Source organism: Zootermopsis nevadensis, unplaced genomic scaffold, assembly GCF_977971745.1.
Source record: "Zootermopsis nevadensis isolate Lab colony 2312 unplaced genomic scaffold, Znev_1.0 Znev_ptg000020l, whole genome shotgun sequence".
In the NCBI taxonomy this organism is placed as follows: domain Eukaryota; kingdom Metazoa; phylum Arthropoda; class Insecta; order Blattodea; family Termopsidae; genus Zootermopsis; species Zootermopsis nevadensis.
Genome location: NW_028259152.1, coordinates 17091075 through 17113825, shown reverse-complemented (window position 1 = coordinate 17113825; position 22751 = coordinate 17091075). Strand labels below are relative to the sequence as shown.

Here is a 22751-nt window from a genome sequence, read left to right as displayed (position 1 = left end):
TTAATCCTGGTAGCGTGAAGCCCTGAAGAATTCAGTACCTGTCTTATCGTAAATTAATATGGAATCTGAACTAATTTAGATAATCCTGATATTGATACCCTTATTGCACATTTGATAATGTTAATTTTCTTAACTTTTTTATATTTAAAACAGGTTTATAGATAACATGGATTACTTCAGATTCCGCATTATTTGGTCTTTACGGTGACGGGTAAACAAAGTTATAGAACAAATGACTTGAAAAGTTTTTTTAAACACACACTGAAGGGTGAATAATTTGAAATGACACAGTTCTTTTGATGATAATGTCTTTCGTAGATGACAGCTTGAGTTCAGATGCACCAGATTCTGAAAAAGAGGTCATGAAAGCCATGAGACTGAAGAAGAACTTTCTTGAAAAGGAAAATGAAATGGCAATGAAGATGCTGCTTGGAAGTTCCACTGATGATGGTGGTAAGGAGTACTAAAGTCTGTCTGATATATTTAGCTCCCTGGTAGATTCCCCAAACGCTTCTATAGATGATGTTCTTCTGGGCTTTGGCGCTGTATAGACCCGGTAGATGCCAACATTTTGGAGAAATATGTCTCCATTTTCAGCCGTAAAGATGGAGACAGTATATTTCTCCAAAATGTTGGTATTTGTTGGTGAGTGTACGTTATACTAAAACCCATATCATCATCATCATTCTCGCTGCTATGAAAATATTCAGTGTTTCGTGTTAGGTTGGGATTTTACTGTTTTGTAAATTGTAGTTTGTTTCTCTGTAAGGTTTAAAAACCTGAAATGGATAGACCACATGGAAGACCAGGGTGAAGATAGGACAATCTTAATTTGTATCTTTGGGAAATCATGTTGGAGTGGGTAGGCTGAATTTATTTGGCCCAGCATGGGGACCAGTGGCAGGTTCTTTTTAATCTTGCTAGTGAATCTTGAGGTTCCATAAAATGTGGGTAATTGTTTGACTGTTAACATCTTAAGAAGGACTGTTCTCTGTGGAGTTAGAGTTTGTCCTTCCATTTTAAGTCCAAAAATATCTCATAGCTGTGTTGATCTGTCTTGTTGGTAACTTCTGACATTTTGTGTGCCCTGCATGATATGCCTTAGGACGATGACATTACATTTTTCTGTATTGATATTTATATATCTACTTGGGCTAGCTTTTAGGTTGTAAGGCCTCCCAAATTCTTTTCATTTGCTATTTAGCTGTCGTCTGTCAGACTAATCTCAGTGTTGGTTGCTGATTCTAGTTCTACGGAATGTATTACATTTCTGCTGGAATATTGTTCCCCATTGTTATTTTTTGGAAGCCTCCGGATTTCTATATCCGGTTTCTTGTATAAGTGTTCTGCTTTGTAAAGATAGAGAAAACTGAATGTGCTGTATTTCCTGAATGTTTAACCATCACCGATCTGTAGTTATGTTTCTTGTTCCTATTTTTGATGACTTGTTCTCTCTGACCAACACTAGTGGTTGGGCACTTGATTACAGAAAACTGAGGAAGTTTTATTAACAAATTTAAATACAGTGCTGATTCCATTATCTTCACACTTTGTCAATCCAGTTTTATTTTTTCATGAAAACATGGATGGCAAATGGGGTCTGGAGATGGTAATGTGAGTTGGTATCTTATGTAAATATTGTCTTCTTGTGAAGTAATTTTTACACTTCAATCCTGAAGATGGAGACAGGATGCTTCTCCAAAACTTTGGCGTCTACTGGCCAGTCCACACGGCACTAGAACCCAGAAGAACGTTATCATGAGTAACCTAGTAACAGGCACTGCAGTGCATAAGTTTGGGGTTTCAGACTAGTTAAAGTGAGCACAGGTTTTTCCACATAGCTCTCTTAGATTTCAAACTTATGATGAGGAATTATGAAGCCCCTCATTGTGGTTTGGAATCCATATTAAGTTGTAGGTTCTTGATGGAAGCCATTGTCTTCATAATCATGCCACCTTAGAAATAGGTCCTTCACTCATGCCAAGCAGCCAAAGAACAGAGTCATTTTACAGTAACTGGAAGCATTAAATATATGACAAAAACAACTGTAAAGTAATTCTTTTAATCTTGATAACAGTATCATAACACATTAAGTTTGATGAAAACATAAAGTATCAGATTGAATATACAGTTGAATTATATTACATAAGAATGCAATTGAATAGTTTTAAGCCCTTATAAATTATTTTAGTTCTGAGGTTTAAAAAATTAATAAAAACCTGATATAATAGTCACGTTTCATAAAATGTTTTGCACTAGTACTTGGTGATGAAAATTTTACGTTCCTGATTTGAAAAATTATCAACCCGGCGGATAATGGGATAGTACCTTAAAATGGGTTGTAATTGCTTTCTTCCACATCGTTATCAATTCATCACAACTGTGCAATTGTAAAGTATCACATCATGGGGTTGATTTTTTTTTGGGGGGTGGGGTAGTGCGTTAAATCTTGTGTAACATGAGGCAAGACCAGGATTTGTGAGATTTGATTGTTTTTTGTTTTTTTTTGCAAGATTCCAGTGAAAAGGAAGATGATCCTGAGGAAAAAGAAAAGTCAAACAAGAAAGCAAATAAAGAAACTGAAGATGTTTTGAAGGAAGAAGAGAAGAAGAAGGAAGTTAGAGGAAAGAAGGCAGACAGTAGTAGCACTGATGATGATTTCCTTTATGATTCTCAGGTAATTCAGAAAACCCAAACCCTTGTAAGGTGGCTATATCTGATGAATTGTTCTGCCTACCCTCATGCATAAATTTGAATTGTCATTATCGTAGTATGGAGATTCAAATAACCTGTTGTCATATGATAAAGTTCAGTACCAGAATTTTTTTTTTAATTTTTATATTTTAAATAAGTATGGTTAAATATGTTAGTAATAATTAGATTTGTAGGCCGTTATTTGCGTTATAAAATACGGAGCAAAATGGGGACCAGGCCTTGGAAAACCCACCGCATTTTCATTCCCATCCATTAATCAGAATCAGTTGACCACTGACTTACCTAATATTTGACATCCTGTGATTTCACATCATAACAAAGGCACAATATATGCATGACTATTTTCTTAGATTAAAAAGGCCACACTTTCATATTATGGTGAAGGTCTTTGATTTTAATTCACTAACAGGTGAGAAACGTAGAGTAAAAGCATCTAATTTTTTGCTAGGGGAAGTTGTTTGGCTTGTCAAAGAACAAGAGAAGTGGGAATCACCTTTCTGTCTTTTTATAAAGTAGTACAGTTGCTGTAACAGAGGTTGCAGGCTTCTGCTGATATTCATTCTCTCTCTTCTGTGATTTTTTAAAGTAAATGCCATCTCATTTAACAGTGAATTTTCAGTACAGTTAGTAAGGAAACAGTAGTTACTTGAACTATAATATAACATTTATTTATCCTTTAATCTTCCTCCTGTACTCATGTAAGGGTGTTGTAGGTATATACTATATTTTTTTATGTTGTCGAAATCATTAAAACAGAAGAAGAGGGGCTGGCGTAACGACAAATTGCTGACAGAGAGGCTGTCAGACCTGAATACAAGTGATGAAGAACGTCGATGGGAAATGAAGAAGGAGAGAGAGCAAAAGGAAGATAATAAGTAAGTTTTATACAATTTATTGCGAATTAAGTGGCTGTAATCTCTTGAAATGCTTGCCACAATTGCAAGTTTTGTTTCCAGCTCCTGATTCTACGTTTCATTTTCCTTAACTCTCTTCGCGTTCATGAGCAAAGCTGGTTGTGCGTTGAGCTTCAGTTTCACCACAACGTTCTGGGAGAGGGTAGATGATTATGAAGAGCTGATTGGATAAATTTTGGGAGGAAGCTGTCTTGTCATGTTCTAAGATACCCTTCTTCCATTTTCTTAAATATATACTGCCTCAATCTTCAGGCAGGCTGACTGTGTTCTGAAACATCGGTAATCAGTCACGTGCAGGACCATTATTTTCATCTTAATAGCCACATTTCTTTAGAAAACATCTTCATTCTTTCTCATTTTGAAGGTTTGGCATCTCCGTTCGACTTATTTGCAGACTCAGCCAACCAATTTTTGCCATGAAGAGTTTGTACGCCTTTCTCATAGTCTTTATCTAGTTTTATCACCCCTTACAATTTAAGTAGAACTGTTCGTATTAGACTTATTTTCCTTTTCTTTCTATAGCATTGTTATACATTTACTACAACTGTTGATTTCTTTATAATATGATTTACAGATTATCATGATTATAATTTTGTTGCTTGTAGGAAAAGTATTAACAGAGTTTAATCTCATACAAGTTGTTTCAAGTAGTCTCTGACAATGACATAATGGAATGGATGGGAGAGAAATAAAAATGTTGGTTCACCCATTTCAGGATGATTATAAATCACATTACATTGAGGCGGTAATAATACTACAGTAATGGATGAAAGGACTGTACACCATAACATGCATACTGATTAATCTGGACATGAAAAGCATATATAATAAGATTGTTAAGTCAAAGAAATCAAAGTTAAATATTTTTCAGTAATGAAGCATGTTATGGTGTAAATACTTAAAAATCGTATTGCTGTTGGAATGAATTCTGTCTTAAACAGTGACAATAGCAGCAGCCTATGTTTGTTAAATTGTGTTAGAAATTCTGTTCTGAAATGCCCAGTGGGTTAGAACTGCTTGTTAGATTTCATTGTTAAATAATTAATTCAGCGTAACACTTTTCATTCTTTCATAAGTCTTGCAGCAAAGCAAGTTCTAGAGCGAAGGAGTAATGTGTTATATGAATGTGACAGGCAGAACAGTGTTCTACTTTGGTGTTTTGTAGGGACTTTGGTTCTTGCTTCCTGTGCTGAAGGTCTCTGATTCTGTAAGGCTGGCCAGAGCCATAGTAGATTTTTCTGCTTTCCAACTTTGTCCCTCATCCTGCAGAAATTTGTGTGGGAAGTGACACATGCCAACTTGTATCATGGTTCATGATCCATATTAAACTGATGTTTCCCTCACCTGGCTGTAATCTTGTCATCGTATTATCAGGTATAGCGAAATCACTGCACAGGTGTTTGTACCTCATAGAATGAGTCCCTCTACATCACCAAGTAGGAAGAGGCCGGGAAGGTCAGTAAGACCATAGTTGTAAAGGCTGCCATTCACGATCGCAAATGGCATGGTGTCGCTCCAAAATTGTACCGTGAATGCAGAAACTGAAGTCCATTGGCGTGGCGTGGTGGGCTCGTTTGGATATTCTGTCGAGCCATAATCCATCCGATCGCTCCATCACTCCATCGCGCCATCGTATCGTGAATGGGGGAATCGGCGATCGAGCCACTCCAAATCGGTTTGTGAGTGGCGGAAACGTGGTCCATTCTCATGCCAGTCTGCCACGAGCCTTCGTCCAGTGAAGTCCAAACTTGTATAATGTCGGGTCATGAGTTTGTTATTGAGGTGATTGAGAAATATAGAGAGTTGCCATGTTTGTGGCAGATAAGTAATGAAGACTATCATGATAAAGCTAACAGAAGCTTAGCAATGGAAGAATTGGTGGTTTTATTTAAAACCAAAGATCCTACCGCCAACAAAGAAAATTCCCTTAGAAGTTGCTTCAGAAAGGAGCATAAGGACTTAAATTTCTTCTATTTAAGAGCCATTGCTTTGACCACTTTCGTTTTGGTTTTTTTCCTTTTAATATAAAGGCATACTGCCGTAGCTAGTACCAATTCTTCATCCATCGCAAACACCACGCACTTCACAGAGGGACAACAAACCGCGACTGGCGTGACGCGACCGTGAATGTAGTACCTCTTTGGACGACATCCGTTTGGACGTCATCCATTCGGATGTCATCCATTCGGATGTCATCCATCTGGAGCGATCGTGAATGGCGGCCTTAAGTGTCTGCCTCAAGCACAGCCAGCAAGTTGGAGTTTCACGGTGGAGGCCCGTGTTCAGTTCCATATTTGTTTTGGGGTGATCAGAGTGATACTGGAACTCTTTTTCTCTTTATACCCCCCACCATAATAATTTAAAACCATCCACCACTGTTTCAAGTGTGTGTACAAGCTTTGCTTTGCTTTGCGTGTCGCATCTTCTTCCTTTGTCTGTGTTTCATCCTTTCCCCAGTTCCAGTAAGAACCTCCTCCAGTTTACTTTTAGTTCCATATGAGATATAAAACAGTGAACTTTGGTTGAAATAAATTTCTTTCCTTGTATATAATCTCTGCCATAATAATATGAAAAGACTTGTTAAGATATATGAGAGTAATAAAGTACTGGTGCATAAAATATGAATGTGTGATATGTAATTGAACACTTAGCAGGATAATGGTTCTTAAAATGCACAGAAGAAATATGAACCGTAATTAATCCATTGAGATTTATTGGTGATTTGCTGAATTTGTGAAGTAAGCCTTTTGTTGTTTATCTTCTCTCTGTATTTGTATTGTCTCGTAATGGGGTGGATTGGCCTGTTTGCATAAGTAATTCTATAGCTTCCCAGTTATGTAGTTAGATGTTTCTTCACTGAAGGGCTGTTATCATGTACAATATCCAGTATCTACAACCACTTCGTTTCTCATAAATTTTGACATACATGTTTCAACCAGGTGCTTGGGGGAGAGGAGGCATAGCTCGTACTCTTTGAACTCTGTATTAGATTGAGGTGATTGGTCAGCGTAACACTTGTGTCATGCTTTATCCCCGGAGAAGTGACCCATGGTACCCATTGGATAGGAAACTAGGCCTCAGAGCCAGTCTGGATGCAGAGGCTAGAAGAAAAGTCTTTTGCCCTGCTGGAGATTGAACCCCAGCATCCAGTTCATAATCAGACACTGTACCAACTGAGTTTCCATGCCTCACTCCTCCCCCACATGCTGTTTCTATGTATATGCACTCTGTGCGTAAAACAAAACACTGATAATTATCACTTTGCTGCTGTCGAATCTTATTGTCAGCATTTGTTGAAGTGCCAAACCGTATTAGCTTTATGTGTCTTGCAGAATCTGCTTTCATAGAAGTCTTCTTGGCCATCTTCTTTCTCTGCATTGGTATTTTATTTTTATTTTGAGCAGACATGCCTCTTCCTTTAACATGTTCTTTTCCAAATTCTTATTTATAGTATCAGTCTTTGGTAACACTTTTCTGCTGTCATTGAACAGGAGTGGATGCCCCACTTGAGTGTGACATTAATGACAAAATCAAGACTGTTGGGTCGTAACCACTGCCACTCAGTCAACTTTAAACCCTGTGATCAGTAGTAATGATGTACAAGTTGCGTTAGGAAGAAATAGTAAAACAGTTTAATCGAATGCTAGGGCAGCTTTTTTAGCTGTGCACACAAATAAATTGCCTCACATTATCATTGGTTTTCAATATGGTGTATATATTTCATGTATGCTTCTCCCATCCCGACTTCTTTAACAGGTTTTACTGAGTGTGCACCAGTGCAACGATACACTCATCCACACGCCAACCACACTTTACGTTTTCTGTATGTCTTGTGTTCAGTTTAGAATTCAGTTGTTATTTCTAATTTGATTGTACATCAAATGTATCTGCCGCTTTAATCCTGAACTTGCTATTAGCAACTTCTTCTTGTGATATATTGTAGATTGTCATCTGCCAGAGAAGCTTTTATTTGCAAAAGATGCGAGCTCTGTGTTCCAGTGTCATAACTCCTTTTTGCAGCAAAACAGAGCAGATAAAAACAGAAATCCACTCTGACTGGCCTTCCTTCATACAATTAATCTGAACAAACATGTTACACGTGCACACAGGAGCTCCCATGTCATAATTCAGTAAAGAAAAGATTGGAATATTTTGGAACTGATGTGCTGATTGTGATAATTGAAATTATTCTTGATTTCTCATATTCTCAAATTACAACACTCATGCTCTGTTTACAGGCTACAATTTAAGGGTGGGCATAAATGTAAGGTGGAATTGTACAGTCCAAAATAATGGAAAAAGTTAATATGAACATGGGTCTTGAAAAGCCCTCTTTTACTCCTTGAAATTTTCGAAGCCAGCATCGTGCTTTGTTGATTATGCGCTCAAAGTGATGCCGTACAGTGGAGGCCAGAGAGCAAGAGGGGAGTGGTGTGAAAGCCGCGCAGAACAGTTCGATAAATTTTTTGGCAACGCACCTCAGCATCAATAGCACAGACACTGCTAGTGCCATTTTTGATTTAGTTTACAGGATCCAAATTCCTTGTCTATGCTGTATCAGTTCTATTTAATTTGTTAATGTTATCCAGTGGCAATGTTAAAAAAATCTGATGATAAATACTGTTTAAATAGCACATTTTTAGTGTTATAAACTAAATAAATCTTCAGACTTACCGCCGCGAAAACCTCAAGTCGTAAATAAATTCTTGTTAAATTTTTCATGATAATGAATGATTATTCAAATGTCTGCTCCAAGTGCAGAGGGGAAGAAACAAAGTGTGACGATACTTCATTAGAAATTTCAGAAAGGAAAGAAGACTAACTCAAAAAGAAGACTCTTCTGGACTCGTTTTCATGATAACTGTTTTCTTTGTTTTGATGGTTAGAACTAACCCCCCCACATTTGTGCCAGACCTTTAAGTTACACTCTGTATATATGTGCCACTAATGTTTACATATTTTTCATTTACCCTTGTTTGACAGAATTTGATTTCAAGATACTAAGAAGTGTGATATCGGCATGTTTATTTCGTAATGTGTGGGAATTCTGTGACACTGAAAACTTGTGTTACTGCTGTAGGTTATAATTAGTTTTTTTTTTAGAAATTAACCAACCTCTCTACTTGTAGTGATTCTGAAGAGAACATCAGGTGTAAGAAGAAGTCCAGGTATGGTTCAAGTTCATGTGACTTGTGCATGAGCTGTCATTAGTGACTAATTATTACTGTCCATCCTTACTTCTGCAACACTTATTTTAGTTTTGTAACTCATTTTGGACGTCTGTAGTTAAACTATTATTTCTATATTAACATCTGTTGTATAATTTCCTTGTACACTTTCTCACTTTTTTTCCTTTAACAAAATAATAATTCTAATTACAATTTTTCAAGGCTTAAAATATCAGTTTAAACCTCTAAAGGTCAGGTTTCTTGTCACCGCTGTCAGCCAGGTGTTTAGAAAACCATATATTATATGTCTGTTCTGAGTTCAGGATGACAAAATCTTTTTGTTTTGATATACTTCAAAATTAATAGAGGAACCACAAAAGTTATGCTTTGCGTATCAGTATCTCTGAAACATGGAAATGAAGACAGTATATAATTTCAATTCTTGTAATTTAGAAATCAAGCTACTCGTGGCAAGATATTTTGGATATTTGGCTGAACTTGAGACTCTGACTAGTGTCATATGGTATATTTCTGATGTTTTGTTTGGGTACAATGTTTCAATTGCATTAGTATGCACCACCACTATTCAACAGCAGTTTTACATATGGGTATGTATGGCGACTAGTTATACTCACCAGGTGCCCTAACTTGAAAACTAAGGACTTCTGGACCCACGTTTATATGTACTTTATAGTTTAAATGCGTCATGTTTGTGTTTTAAAATTCAAATATATAATATAATTCAAGTCTATACACAAACTTTAAATTGTTGATGTTAAAATTTAATATATCAATATTAATTTTAAATTTTAACATCAACAATTTAAAGTTTGTGTATAGACTTGAATTATATTATATATTTGAATTATATGTACTTATATAATTGTTTTTTTGAGTGTTGAACTCACCACTAAAATGTGTATACTGAATACCGACTCTGTATATTTTATTTCTGTTATCCCTATGTATTGACACCTACTGCTCTATCTGCATGAACTATTTAAATCTGCGGTGTTAGCTTTTTCACAGGATTTGTTCATGTTGCTGTTATGTTTTCAATCACTCACCAAAAGCAGATATGTGATCCTCAAGGCATTGTTTCATGGTTCAGGGGTTAAGATTGTTGGTGATGGTGTGATACATAAAGGTAAGGTTGTTTGAAGAAGTCAAACCTGGTCGTGATGAACACGAGTGTGTCTCAAGGGTAAGAACTCCGTGATATGGTGGAAGCAGTTCATACGTATACCCACTGAACAGATGCCGGTTTCTTTGCCAGTGGGTATGAAACTGTACTATGACAATTTGACTTGAAAACTTCTTCCTATATTCCACCAGCCTCTCAGTACCAACAGTATTTTGATGTTAAATAATCCTGACTCATGAAAAAATGTCTACCGTGTTCATTAATGTGTTGTCTTTTTTTAACCGTCCTTCATATTAATGATATGTAGTATACAGTCTTTACATTAGTATAAAATTGTGATCCCTATCATAATAAGTAAAAACCTAAACTTGTTTCAGTTAATTCACTGATAAATGCACATTCTCATCTTTTATGCATTGATGAATGGCTTGACATGAAACTTACAACTTGCTACATCACTCATCGATACTTAGTCTTGCATAATTCAAACGATACTGTGCATCTGTCAACATGAAAGTTGTCTATTTTCCCCATTTTCAAATGTAAGGGTTTTGTGCTTCATTCTCAAAATGCACATTTAATGTCTCCTGAATTCTAAAGGTCATTGCCGGTTAAACTTCTTATGGGAGCTAATTGCACCATGTAGTCTAGTAGAAGTTTTCTGACATTTTAGAGGTTCTTGCTGCCTCCATCATTAGGGTGATGTGGTGAATAAACTCATCACCTTGATGATGCAGGCAGCAAGAACCTCTGCAATGTCGGTAAACTTCTACCAGACTACACGGCGCAGTAATCCAGAAGACAGCAATCTTCAGACTCACCGCTGTGAAAACCTCAAATCATACAACTCCAAAATGTGATGTTTTTGGAATTTGAAACACTGACTCATTAAGTGTATTGGTGCTCAAAGAGACTATTTCGAAGGTGACAGCAACAATTAGTGTTTCAGTGCTTAAATACAACTTTTACAGGGTCATTCCAAGAACTTAGTTGTCACCACTCGTGTGTATGTGCGTGCATGCGTGTTTACTGGTTGGAATAACTGTTTAAAAATTAGAAACAATTTTGTATAAGCCTGTTGTTAAAGAAAACCATTACAGTTTTGCAACCTGTAATAAGTTGCACATACTTGTCTAAACTGTAATTTGTATTAGAATATATGGATAACATGAAAAAGTATGCAGACAAAATTCTTTAGTCCTGTTGATCAGAGAGGTTTTCTGCAGTTTCAAATGTTCCACCACATGAGTGACGGAAAAATGAATCGTATCTGTTGTAATGTAATGATGAGCTATTGTTTGTTTCAATGTGAAAGTGATGCTTTGTAGGATTTCCAAGGAAATGTTTAATGTGATACAGTTATGTGTTGGCAGTTTAGCAATAGATTTGTATGGTGTGTGAATGTGCATTTGTCCTAGTCACAGAAGTAATTTGTTGGGGCAGTGTAGTAAAATATTGCAAATTAAAATTTTCTCTTTATTATGAAGTCTTACTTTTCAAAATTTGCAAGTTTAAAACTAAAATATTGATTGTTATATTGTAATTTTTGTATAAGAGGTTTAATAAACTTGCATAACAATTTGAAACTTGTTAAAATTATGATTTTTGTTTATGTGAACACTTTTATTTTGTAGTGATGAATTTGTCCACAGTAAATTGCGTATAAAACATATCAGTAGAAGTATCTTCAATACAGAACTGAAACATGGGTATGGAACTGTAATGTTTTGGTTTTCTCAACAGGAAGAAAAGAATCGGGCAACAGATGTCTGACTCTGACAATTCTAATATCATGTCCATCAGCAACCGTAGTAGCAGCAGCGATGACTTTGTCGTAATGAAACGAAAGAAACCGTCAAAGAAAACAGATTCTAAAGACAGCACCTCTGATAGTGATGTACCAAGGTAACAAAAATGTCTATTTTTAATATATTTATGTTTTGTTTGTAATGGTTATATTTTCTTGCTAATACTTTGTTTCAAAAATAAGAATTGGCTCTCATGGAAATTTTCAATGGAAACATGTAAGTAACATGTTGCTTTTCAGCAAAGTTGATATCACATGATGATTGGACATACATATCCTAATGTCTGGATGGTTTTCCAATTTATTGGTGGATGAAAGGAAGATGAAATGTAAATATTCTCACACACACTATATTCCTATGTCTGTAGGTAGAGATGTTCTGGTGTTTTTTGACTTTACTAAATTATAATTAACCCTAGTATTATGTTTTAATATATTCATGGAATGAAAGTTACGTGTTATGGGATTACAAATCTTTTATGAGTCCACTGAAAACATAGGTCTGCATAAATGACATGAGTTCTTTGTTATATCAGTATTTTACTACATCACTAATACAGAGTGTACAACTCAGTAACATATTTCTGTGCTTGAAGCACTAATGAAATAGTTTTATAGATAGTAACTGTACTTCTAAAATGTTTTTGCAGTTCTAAAGTGATTAGACGGAGGAGAATTAGGGCTCCGGCTAAAGACTCCAGCAGCAGTGATGGTTGCCAAGTTGAGTCTAGTCAAAAGGTAAGAAACTATTGAAGATATCCGTCTTCTGGGTTATTGCGCTGTGTAGTCTGGTCGATGTTAACCAACGTTTCAGAGGTCATACTGCCTCCGTCATCAGGGCGCCCTGATGACGGAGGCAGTATGACCTCTGAAACGTTGGTTAACATCGACCAGACTACACAGCGCAATAACCCAGAAGACGGATATCTTCATACTCTGATGACGGAGGCAGTATGACCTCTGAAACGTTGGTTAACATCGACCAGACTACACAGCGCAATAACCCAGAAGACGGATATCTTCATACTCACCGCTGTGAGAACCTCAAGTCTTATAAGAAACTATTCTTTAGCACAGTTGTTTCTATCATACGTCTCCTCTCTCTCTTTAAAATTGTTCCATTTCCATGCTTGGAAAATTTGGGAAGACAAATGATTATCAAGTTTCTTGTATTGTGTGTATATTATGTATACTCTGTACAACAAAGTCAAGAATTTAAAATTTTCTAAGTTTGAAATTGGAAGCAATATATGTGTAACCTGCCGTCATAATTCCAATAATTCATAATCTTGTATTTGTTCATGTGTGGTTTTTCTCTACCTTCTATTAATTACAATTATTTATGCTAAACGTTTCTTAAGCAAAGACACCAGTATGTCTGCCTAATTTGAGGAAAAGCATGAATTAATGTTAATTTCTTTTCTGAGATGTGTGGCCAAGTCCCACAGCAAAATGGAGGTGACAACTGCACTTTGCCTAGCTGTCTGTTTTCTTTGGTAGACAAGTTGGTAGGGTGAGGGATTAGCATTGGTGTGAAATTTACATTTTGAATTTCAGGTCTTTTATGTTATCGTACGTTTTTAAATTCATGTGTTGTTTTGACACAAACACTCATTTAAACGTGTATATTCAACTGTGTGTTTCAAAATATTTCTGTGAAACTCATACCAAGATTAGCAGTAAATATGCAGATTTTAATATTCAAAAGAGAATGTGTAATTGTTGTTTGCTATAAAGCATATGCAGTCCAGTAACTTTTTTATGAGCAAAGGGTAGTTGTCAGTATTATCTTTCACATTATCATTTTACTATTTATGCTGCATTGGTGAAGTTAGAAATGTGCAGGAAATTGGTATTTCTTTTACTTTTATGCAGTTTGTTCATTGGCATTTTGATTTAAAGGTTCCATGTTCAAATCTGTCTGTAGGGGAAAAAAAGAAAGAAAGAAACTTTAGAAGTGTTTCACAGGTAAATTTACTTTCACTCTTTACATAATTCCTCTTTGTACTCCCACCCATGAATTGTGTATGTAGTGGTACAAAGTTTTGCTAGTCTGCATTCTTAGAGTTTAATTAAAGTGTAAATTATACAAGCAAAGATCCAAAACGAGTGTTTTTTATTCCTATTTTTATCAAATTTTGTTTTTATTTGTTACTAAATCCATCCTGTAATTTTGTGTTACTAATGCAAAGATATTTGTTTTCAGTCGGATACTCCGGGCAAGGGACGTAAGAATATCCATCGAATATTGAAGGATGATAATGTGGGCGAGGCAACACGAAGAGCTGGACGAGAAGAAGAAGAGAGGAAGAAGAGAATTTTAGAGAAACAAAAATTGGTGAGTCCAGTGTCTGTCATTATCTGTGTATTTACAAAGGAGGGCTTCTAATAAAGAGACTGGCTTATTCTGAAAACTCATCAATAGTATGTAACTGTTAAAGTCCATATTATAATATTTTAGAGCAGAGGTAGACCATCAGTTCAGTTTAGATGGGATTATTTAAAATAGCTACATGTTTGTACATTGTGAGGAACAAACTGTAGTCTAGTAAAATCTTAAATAGCTGTGAATTATTAAAATTTTCAGGCTGTCAGCAATGTTAGTTGGTTAGAAATCACTGATGTTTGAGGGACCATCTACGTCCTCATCATCGGGACTATGATGTGATTACCCTGAAGATGGGGACAGAGATGGCCCTTGAAACATTGGTGATTTTTAACTAACTGACCCAGTTGATAGCCTGAGATGATTTTATTAATGTTGGCCATTGTGAAAATATTAGATCATACATTAACTATAAAATATTTGTGTAAGTCTACCAACAGGATATGAGATTCTTCTTGTATGGCTCTCTGGTCCGTATTCGGTCCATGGCCTCCTCAATTCTCCTCTTCCATTCGGTCCTCTGTTAGGTCCATCTGTCCGAGGCTTCGATCGAGGTTTTGAAATGTCTTCCTTTTTACGGCGCAAGGTTGTTAGCCTTGCGACCAACCCCCAACCTGGAGGACCAGGGTACCTGTCTTAGTCTGACCTCTCCCCCTCGACCAGTCTGGCTAGGGAGGCCCTACCAGTAGCTCTTGGGGTCACTGAGGTACTCAAGCCCCACCACCACGACAAGGTGCAGGTACCATTAAGTGGGGGATATGAGATTAAGATTATTAATTATTAATTCAGACATGATATCTTGAAGTGAGATTAGTGTTCTCACGGTTACGAGATATGCATGCCCCACTTGGTTTTCACATACCTGTTTGTAGGTACAGTAAATTAATATGAATGTGTAATTTGTGCATTGAACCCATTACTTACCTGTCAATTGTTTGCTGGGTCATTTTACAGACTGGCTGGGAATGTATTTAGACTGGTTGAAGGTTGTGTTCATTTGCGCGAGAACTACACAGTTTTCATAAGTTGTGCTTTGTGCAGAGGTCCTGTTCTGAGTGACTTTCTTGTGTTTTTGTGCTGTGATTTTAGGAATGAAGACTTAAAATCTGAGCAGTGTTATGGTATTTGTTGCTGTGTTATGTTGTTCATATTTTCAAATAAATTATCAAGATTTATGGAGCGTGAAATTAAGGGGATAAAAGCATGTTGAGTTCAGATGGCATTATAAGTTTAAGTAGTGATGAAAATCCATGGCAGATGGTAAGAAGCCAACCCACTAAGTCACTTTGCTTGTCCAGAATAAAAATTATTGTAAAGGAGAATCCTGTATTGATGTCGTGCTTTAAAATATCTGCCATCTTGTCTGTAAAAGAAGACCTGCACTGTTTAATGAGACATGGGTTTTCCATTAGATAATGCCAGGCTGCAAACTTCAAGAATGTGGTACAGTAGGGCACCGCATATACAGTGGGTTAGGGACCAGACCCCCGCCGAACAGCAAAAAGCGGATCTTTGCCTTTTTTCACTTGCAAATGCATATCAAAGCCTAATAAGATGTTTACACTATTATATAGTAAGTGCAGAATAGCGCTAGGACTAATAAAACGATATGAAAGTAAAATTACCCAGCAGCCCTGAGGATGAGAGCAGAGATTGTTCTCGAAACGTTGGTAGAAGATATGGTTTATTCAACGTTCGGCCACCTGACGCTGCTTGTAGCCCAAGAATCTTTCATCAATCAAATGCATACTTCTCTGGGGAGAGTACTTTGAAGGAGATAAAGAGCCGCAGGGCAGCAGCAGCGATACACAGAGTGATGTAAGGTACACTGTGGACCTTGAACCAGCGTCCCACAAACGTTTTTCACCCTCAGCACACTGTATGTTGTCAAAGACACATGGTGGCACACCAAAAAATTTTGTCTCACAAAAAGGGTGATATGAAATTGTACACAGCCGTAACATCTGTCTGTGTATAAATAATTATGATACGTAAGATATTGCGTTTTTATGAGTATAAGATACAGATGCACAATTTATTACAAAAGGTTGTGGCATCATACCAGTGTGTTTGCAACGCACCGGTTTTGGAACACTGCCTCGAATGAGCAGTCTGTGTGCAGGTTAGGTTTCTTCATGCGTGGTGATACTGCCTAAGATTGCAACAGTTTATAAATCAACATGTATTCAGTCGTGCATCAGAATTAAAGTAAACGACATAAACTGTTAATATAGATGTTGTGTTTGTATTTTTCAGTATAATGAGATTTACAAGCAACTGGAAGGAACAGAGAAATTAGACAAACTTGTTCTGGATTTTGATCCTGAGACAAAAGAGGAACTGGTTGCTGTGGATCCTTTTATTGTTTCAAAGCTGAAGCCTCATCAGGTAAACTTAAAGATGTTATTTTCAGAAAGAATAATATCAGTTTTGCGTGTTATTATTATTATTATTATTATTATTAAGTGTTCTGTCTTACGACAGGTCCATTGCTCTGCCCAAAAAGAGCTCTCCAGTTGTCCCTATTCTCGGCTTCTCGCTTTAATTCCTGGAACGTCATCTTCTTTCCTTGTTTAAGGTCGTCGGTTAGCTGTATCAATCTTCTTCCTAGTCCTCTCTTTCCTTCAACCTGGCCTTCGGTGATATCACTCATTAATCCATTCCTTCTCATAATATGTCCCAGCCAGTTAGCTTTCCTTCGTGTAATCGCCTGCAGAATGCTTCTTTGCTCGTTGACTCTCCTCAATACTTCTTCGTTGGTCACTCGATCCGTCCGCCTGATCTTCTCTATTCTTCTCCAACACCACATTTCAAAACTCTCCTTCCTTCTTCCTGAGTGTCCAAGTCTCTGCTCCATACGTAACACTTCACTAGTTTCGTCTTCATCTCCAAGCCCAACTTGCTAGTGAGAAGTATCCTCTTCTTGACGAAAGCTGCCTTGGCCATGGCTATCCTTGCTTTTACTTCCTTGGTGCACAGAGCGTCCGTCGTGACTATGCTTCCCAAGTACTTGAAATGCTCCACATTCTCCATCTGTTGGTTTCCAATTACAACATATTATAATGCTTTTATTTTGGACAATTAAAATGTACTCTGAAAATATCTTTTTTTCTTCCAAATGCTCATTTAGTAGAATAAATAGATAAATAACTACAGTGCATTTAATATTACCTGTTTATAAAGCAAGATGCTGGTTTACGGTCAGATTCTCTCACATTACGCCTGCATGAATAACTTAGAGATTCCATTGAAGTTCATAAAGTATTTTCATAAAAAAACCTTTCCTGTCTGATGTTACAGCTCCTGCTGAAACCTTTGTCTTCCCAAAATCCAAGTATATTTTACACTGATGTAAGAAATTCTGTTACACGTTGAAGTATATCTTCCATTTTTGTTGAATCTGATTTTTGCAAAGAGTGTGTGTTGATTCAAAAGCTTCATGCTTTTAGTTTCTTCACAGTTTCAATCCACATACATTCGGTCCAGGGAACATGATTATTCATGGAGCCTGTATTAAATTTGTGCAGCCAGCAGTGCATTATCTTGTTAAAAGCATGCATTAGATTTTGTTCCGAAAAGGACCCTGAAATACTTTTTAATCACATGCCACTCTGAATTAACTGTTTCACAGCATCTTTTGGTGTTTTTTTCCTTTCTTTCAGCATTTACCAACTATAAGAATATGTAATGGAATCTGGTGAATTACACATGGATTTTTAGTGTTCCATTGGCATGTGTTTTGTGTTTTTGTAGGCGCTGAGATGAAACCAAGCTTCATTCTGTTTAAAAAGAAGCAGTCGGTCACTTCTACCACCGTGAAAGTTTTTAAAATACTAATTATTAAGGTTTGTTTTCGAAACTGAATCTACAGTTGATGGGGTGAAGCACCATATATTTTTGTCAGTAATGACATTTTGGAATCGTTGTGACAACGTGGCTTGAGAGTTAACAGACAGTAGTTTCTTAGGAGATTGAACAAAGTGATAAACTTGGACTCAACTTTGATCCTTTTTTTTGGATGTCTTTGGAGGGTTTCTGGTCTTATCAACCCTTTCATCGATGTATCTTCCTACTGGTAATGGACCTGGTTTCATGCAGCTTTCATGATACCTTCAGATCACATTGATTTGTTAGATGTAGGTGAATCCAATTTCTCAAGGCAGGCTTATTTTCGATATCCGTCTTCTGGGTTGTTGCGCTGTGTAGTCTGGTTGATGTTAACCAATGTTTCAGAGGTCATACTGCCTCCGTCATCAGGGCGATGAATCGCCCTGATGACGGAGGCAGTATGACCTCTGAAACGTTGGTTAACATCAACCAGACTACACAGCGCAACAACCCAGAAGACGGATATCTTCATACTCACCGCTGTGAGAACCTCAAGTCTTACAGGCTTATTTTCGTTTAATTCAGGTGAAAGGTGTCAAATTTATGTGGGATGCTTGTTTTGAGTCGCTGAAAGAAGCTGACAAGGCAACGGGATCTGGCTGCATTCTTGCTCATTGCATGGGACTCGGAAAGACACTTCAGGTAAGAACAAACTACCTAGTAATAATTTAATTGTTTGTATCAGGTTTTGAAGGGGCATGCGACCTTTGCTGTGTTTTATCGTGGTTTCTTATGATATGAAATAAGTGAACTTGAAGAGGGAAGAGCATATGTTGAAGATATTGTACAGTAAAATCTTAGTAAAACAGACTTCTGGTGACTGACAAATTATGTTTTTAGTAATGAAATTTGTTGTAACAAAAGCGATGCAAACAATTTAATAACATGATATTGATTGTTTTTACAAATGTCAATGCATTTTTGTAAAATAAGTAATACATAATGTGCTTGTAATGATACTTATGACTGTAGAACAGTCATTTATTAAACTATTTTAGTGCAAACTACAATGTTCTATGTAACATTTACGTGATTGGAAGTGAATGTCTTTTGGGTTGTTGTGTCGTGTAGTCTGGTAAAAGTTTGTTGATGCTTCAGAGGTCCGTGCTGCCTCCATCACCCTGGTGAGGTAGGTGACATGAACCTCTGAATCATTGGTAAACTTCTACCAGACTACACGGCACGACAACCCAGAATACAGAAGTCATTATGCTCACTGCCTTGTTAATTTATGAGTAAGTGGTCTATTTTACTGTCATACAACAAATGATATTTTATTATTTATTTATGAAACATATACAATATAATAACAAAATTAATTACTTAATTCAGAGCAACATGTCTTGGTGAATTCCAGCTATCTGCAGGCTCTACCAAATGCATGATTATGAAGTCGTCGTATGTGTAATATACAGTGCTCAAGAGAACTATGTGATGTTAAAATTAAATGAATGAGATTATAATGACAGTCATGTGTCAGTTGTTTTTGACCATCTTCAGATTCATTCCCAATTAATTATTGTGAAATGGATGTCTGTGTGTGTTGCAGCGAACCATGTCACATAGTTGAATCCGTCAAGATTAATTTACAAGTAAAATTAGTCCATGGGTGAATCCAGCATAGAGTTCACACATGTTTTAATTGCTGCTAAAACTGTCAGTATGGAAATTTTATGTGGTGTTGAAAATGCTAATATCTATACATGGCTAGTTGAAAAACCAGCTTTCATGTGCCTGTACAACTGTGCAGATGCACATGAAAAAACAACACCCTTATAAGGGACTAAAAATCCATACACCAGCCATGATGAGGACGGAAAGACCAAATCTGATGATGACTGTCCCGAGTGGCTTTCAGCCTAGTAGTTGAGTGAACGCTCACATGGAAATGAGACTTTCTGTATGGTGAACACATTGTCCCCCACTCTTACCACCTTTATCAAGGGGTGCAGGTGCAGATTTTAGGGTAAATTTATACTTTACAAGAATTTTTTTACCTTGCTTTGTATGTCTGTTCAACAAAGAATTTGTTTCAGTTTTCATTCAGTAATGTCTCACAGCAATCAGAAGTTTGTTACATCAAATGAACAAGTGGACAGCCCTTAGCATTCAGGGGGTATTTGTGTGGGTTAAAGTTATTTCAGTTTTCTTAGTGCTTGAAGGATTTATGGTATTAAAATTAATATCATCAGCGATACAGATTTGAAACTATTGCATCCTGATTGCATGATTTTACATTCAGCAGGAAAGGTGAGTAATGTAAGAAAATTAACTTACTGGTTTGATATGTGATGCTCTAAAAGCTCATTGCATTCCTGGAGAGCCCTCTTAGTGCCCACAGAGACACTGTAGACATGTGTATTACTATGTACGATTTTGCACAGAGTTTGGAAGTCTTTTTTGTTCTCTGTTAAAATCAGGTTGTGGCCCTTGTTCACACGTTATTGAAACACGAAAACACCAACGTGAAGACGGTTCTTGTTGTCAGCCCTCTTAACACAGTCCTCAACTGGGTCAACGAGTTCAACATGTGGCTGAAAGATGTTGGCAGTGGAGAGGAGGTTAATATTTTTGAGCTGTCCAGGTAATGTTTCATCTTCATTTTATATGTGAATTTTTAAATGTTTAGAATAATTTTCTGTGAAATATATTCTGTATTTTCATGCGTAGTTATGTATTTGCTAACCTTTATTCAGTCTGAGTCAATCCTTATCTGCTGTTTTAGTTAGAATTGTAGAGATTTATATATCATTTAATGTTTTGGACATTTAGTAGGACTTTTTCGGTGGAGGACATATTTAATAGTGCTGTTCACAGTTTCAAATCAATGTCAGATTGTCAAAAATTAAAAACTTTGTTGTTTAATGTCTTAATATTACCAGCATTTTTAAATGAATAAGGTTTTCTTAGTTTGGGCATGGAGAATGGGAGGAGTAAGACATTGTTCTGGGTTGTTGCACTGTGTAGAAAATGTTTATCTGCATTTTAGGGGTCCTTGCTGCCTACATCATCGGGGCGATGATGTAGGCAGCAAGGACCGCTGAAACGTAGGTAAACTTCTACTAGACCATGTGGCGCAACAACTTAGAAGACATCCATCTTCAAACTTACTGCCATGAAAGCCTCAAATCCTACACATTAATAACAGAATTTTAGTGGCGAAACCACATAGAAAGTGGCAGTGTGGAAGACTGGGAAGGGGAAAGGAGGAGAATATTAAAATGGATCCTACAGCAGCGGAATGTAAGCGTGTGAACTGGACTGAAATAGCTCAGAATTATGTCCGATATTGGACTTTGTTGGTAGTGGTGCTAAAATTCAAGTGTGTGGTATGAGAGAGTTGGTTAATTAGTTTGTTATTGCAATAGTTGTTATTAATATAGTTCTTGTGGGTCTTTTATTATTGTTGTTATTGTTAAATGTCTGTTTCTGTTGTTCCAATGAATGAATATGTTTGCTGTTTAGATACAAGCAGAACTATGAGCGTATGTATCAGGTGAAGGAATGGCAGGATTGTGGAGGTGTTATGGTGATTGGATATGACATGTTCCGTATCTTAACTAACCCACAGGCCAAACGGATGCGAAAAAATGCTATGGAAACATTCCAGTCATCTTTAGTTGATCCAGGTAAGGTTTATTTTTATATGACGATTGCATCTCTCCAGTGACTGTCACTTCTGAGAGGAGACTGTAAAACTTTACGTGGCTGAGTTATGTGTGGCTTAACGACATGGGCCAGCAAGATTACAGGAATTTGTCTCCTCGGCAATCTGACCTATAGTACAGTTCACCGTGGGAGTGGGAACTAATCATAATTTTTCTGTCCTGGATGAGTTGAAATTTTATTGTTGTTTGGAGATGGGGACTAGGTTTATCGACTGGGTTCGACAGAGTAGGTTTTAGCTGAAGATGGACACAGATTATGGTCTCTGAAACGTTCATTTTAATTTTAATTAAAATTACAGTGCTGGATAATGTCCAATAGGTCGGCAATCACAGTCAGAACTTATTGTTTTATAATGTCAGTTTTGATGCAGAAATCAGTTTACAGACACACGTATGCATTGTATTCTAAGTCAGATATGAGCCTGATAAATGTGTGTTATATTTCTAGCATTATCCTTTCTCAGGTCCTGACCTTGTTGTGTGTGATGAAGGCCACTTGCTCAAAAATGAGGATACAGCATTGGCCAAAGCCATGAGAAGGATAAGAACATTACGCCGAATCGTGTTGACGGGTACACCGTTACAAAATAACCTCAAGGAATGTAAGTTTGTTGAACCTATGCACTGTTTATGTAACTGTTTTGGTTCTAAAATGTGTTTTTAAAAGTACAGTATCAATCCTAGAAAGCTATTCTATTGCTATATCTAGTGATGAAGAATAGGAGACTATTATATGTGATTCACATATAAGATCATGCGAGACTTCACATTTGTGTAGAAGTATCAGCTTTTCTTATAGTACCTGCTGTCTTAAAGATATGTGAGTTTTCGTAGTTAGGCTAACAGGAGCTATTACAATACAACTGTAAAGGTAAAGTAAAGCTGTCCTGATATACGCAATGTAGGTGCTTGGGGGTGAGAGAAGGTTTTGCTTCTACTCATTCTTAACGTCAGCACTAGATAGGGTTGAGTGGTCTGTGTCACCCCCTGCTGGCACTTTACCTCAAGAAAGGACCCTGGTACCCATTAGATAGGAGGCTGAGTGGGCCCCATAGCCAGTC

The 22751-nt window shown here is 36.8% G+C and overlaps 1 protein-coding gene across 5 annotated transcripts in view; it reads left to right on the top strand.

The window, feature by feature from the left end:
- Positions 1-22751, top strand: part of XNP (ATRX chromatin remodeler XNP) — a 190136-nt gene that overhangs the window by 147094 nt on the left and 20291 nt on the right. For 4 of the 5 annotated variants that reach the window (XM_087352021.1, XM_022070999.2, XM_022070998.2 and 1 more), the window contains 12 exons: positions 319-453; positions 2514-2677; positions 3472-3590; positions 8759-8797; positions 11685-11846; positions 12399-12486; positions 13955-14086; positions 16391-16522; positions 18548-18664; positions 20443-20606; positions 21488-21651; positions 22155-22292. In XM_087352021.1, coding sequence (XP_087208147.1) covers positions 319-453; positions 2514-2677; positions 3472-3590; positions 8759-8797; positions 11685-11846; positions 12399-12486; positions 13955-14086; positions 16391-16522; positions 18548-18664; positions 20443-20606; positions 21488-21651; positions 22155-22292 — 1554 coding nt within the window. The remainder of the gene's footprint in view (positions 1-318; positions 454-2513; positions 2678-3471; positions 3591-8758; positions 8798-11684; positions 11847-12398; positions 12487-13954; positions 14087-16390; positions 16523-18547; positions 18665-20442; positions 20607-21487; positions 21652-22154; positions 22293-22751) is intronic. The other variant, XM_022071000.2, reaches the window with a different exon arrangement.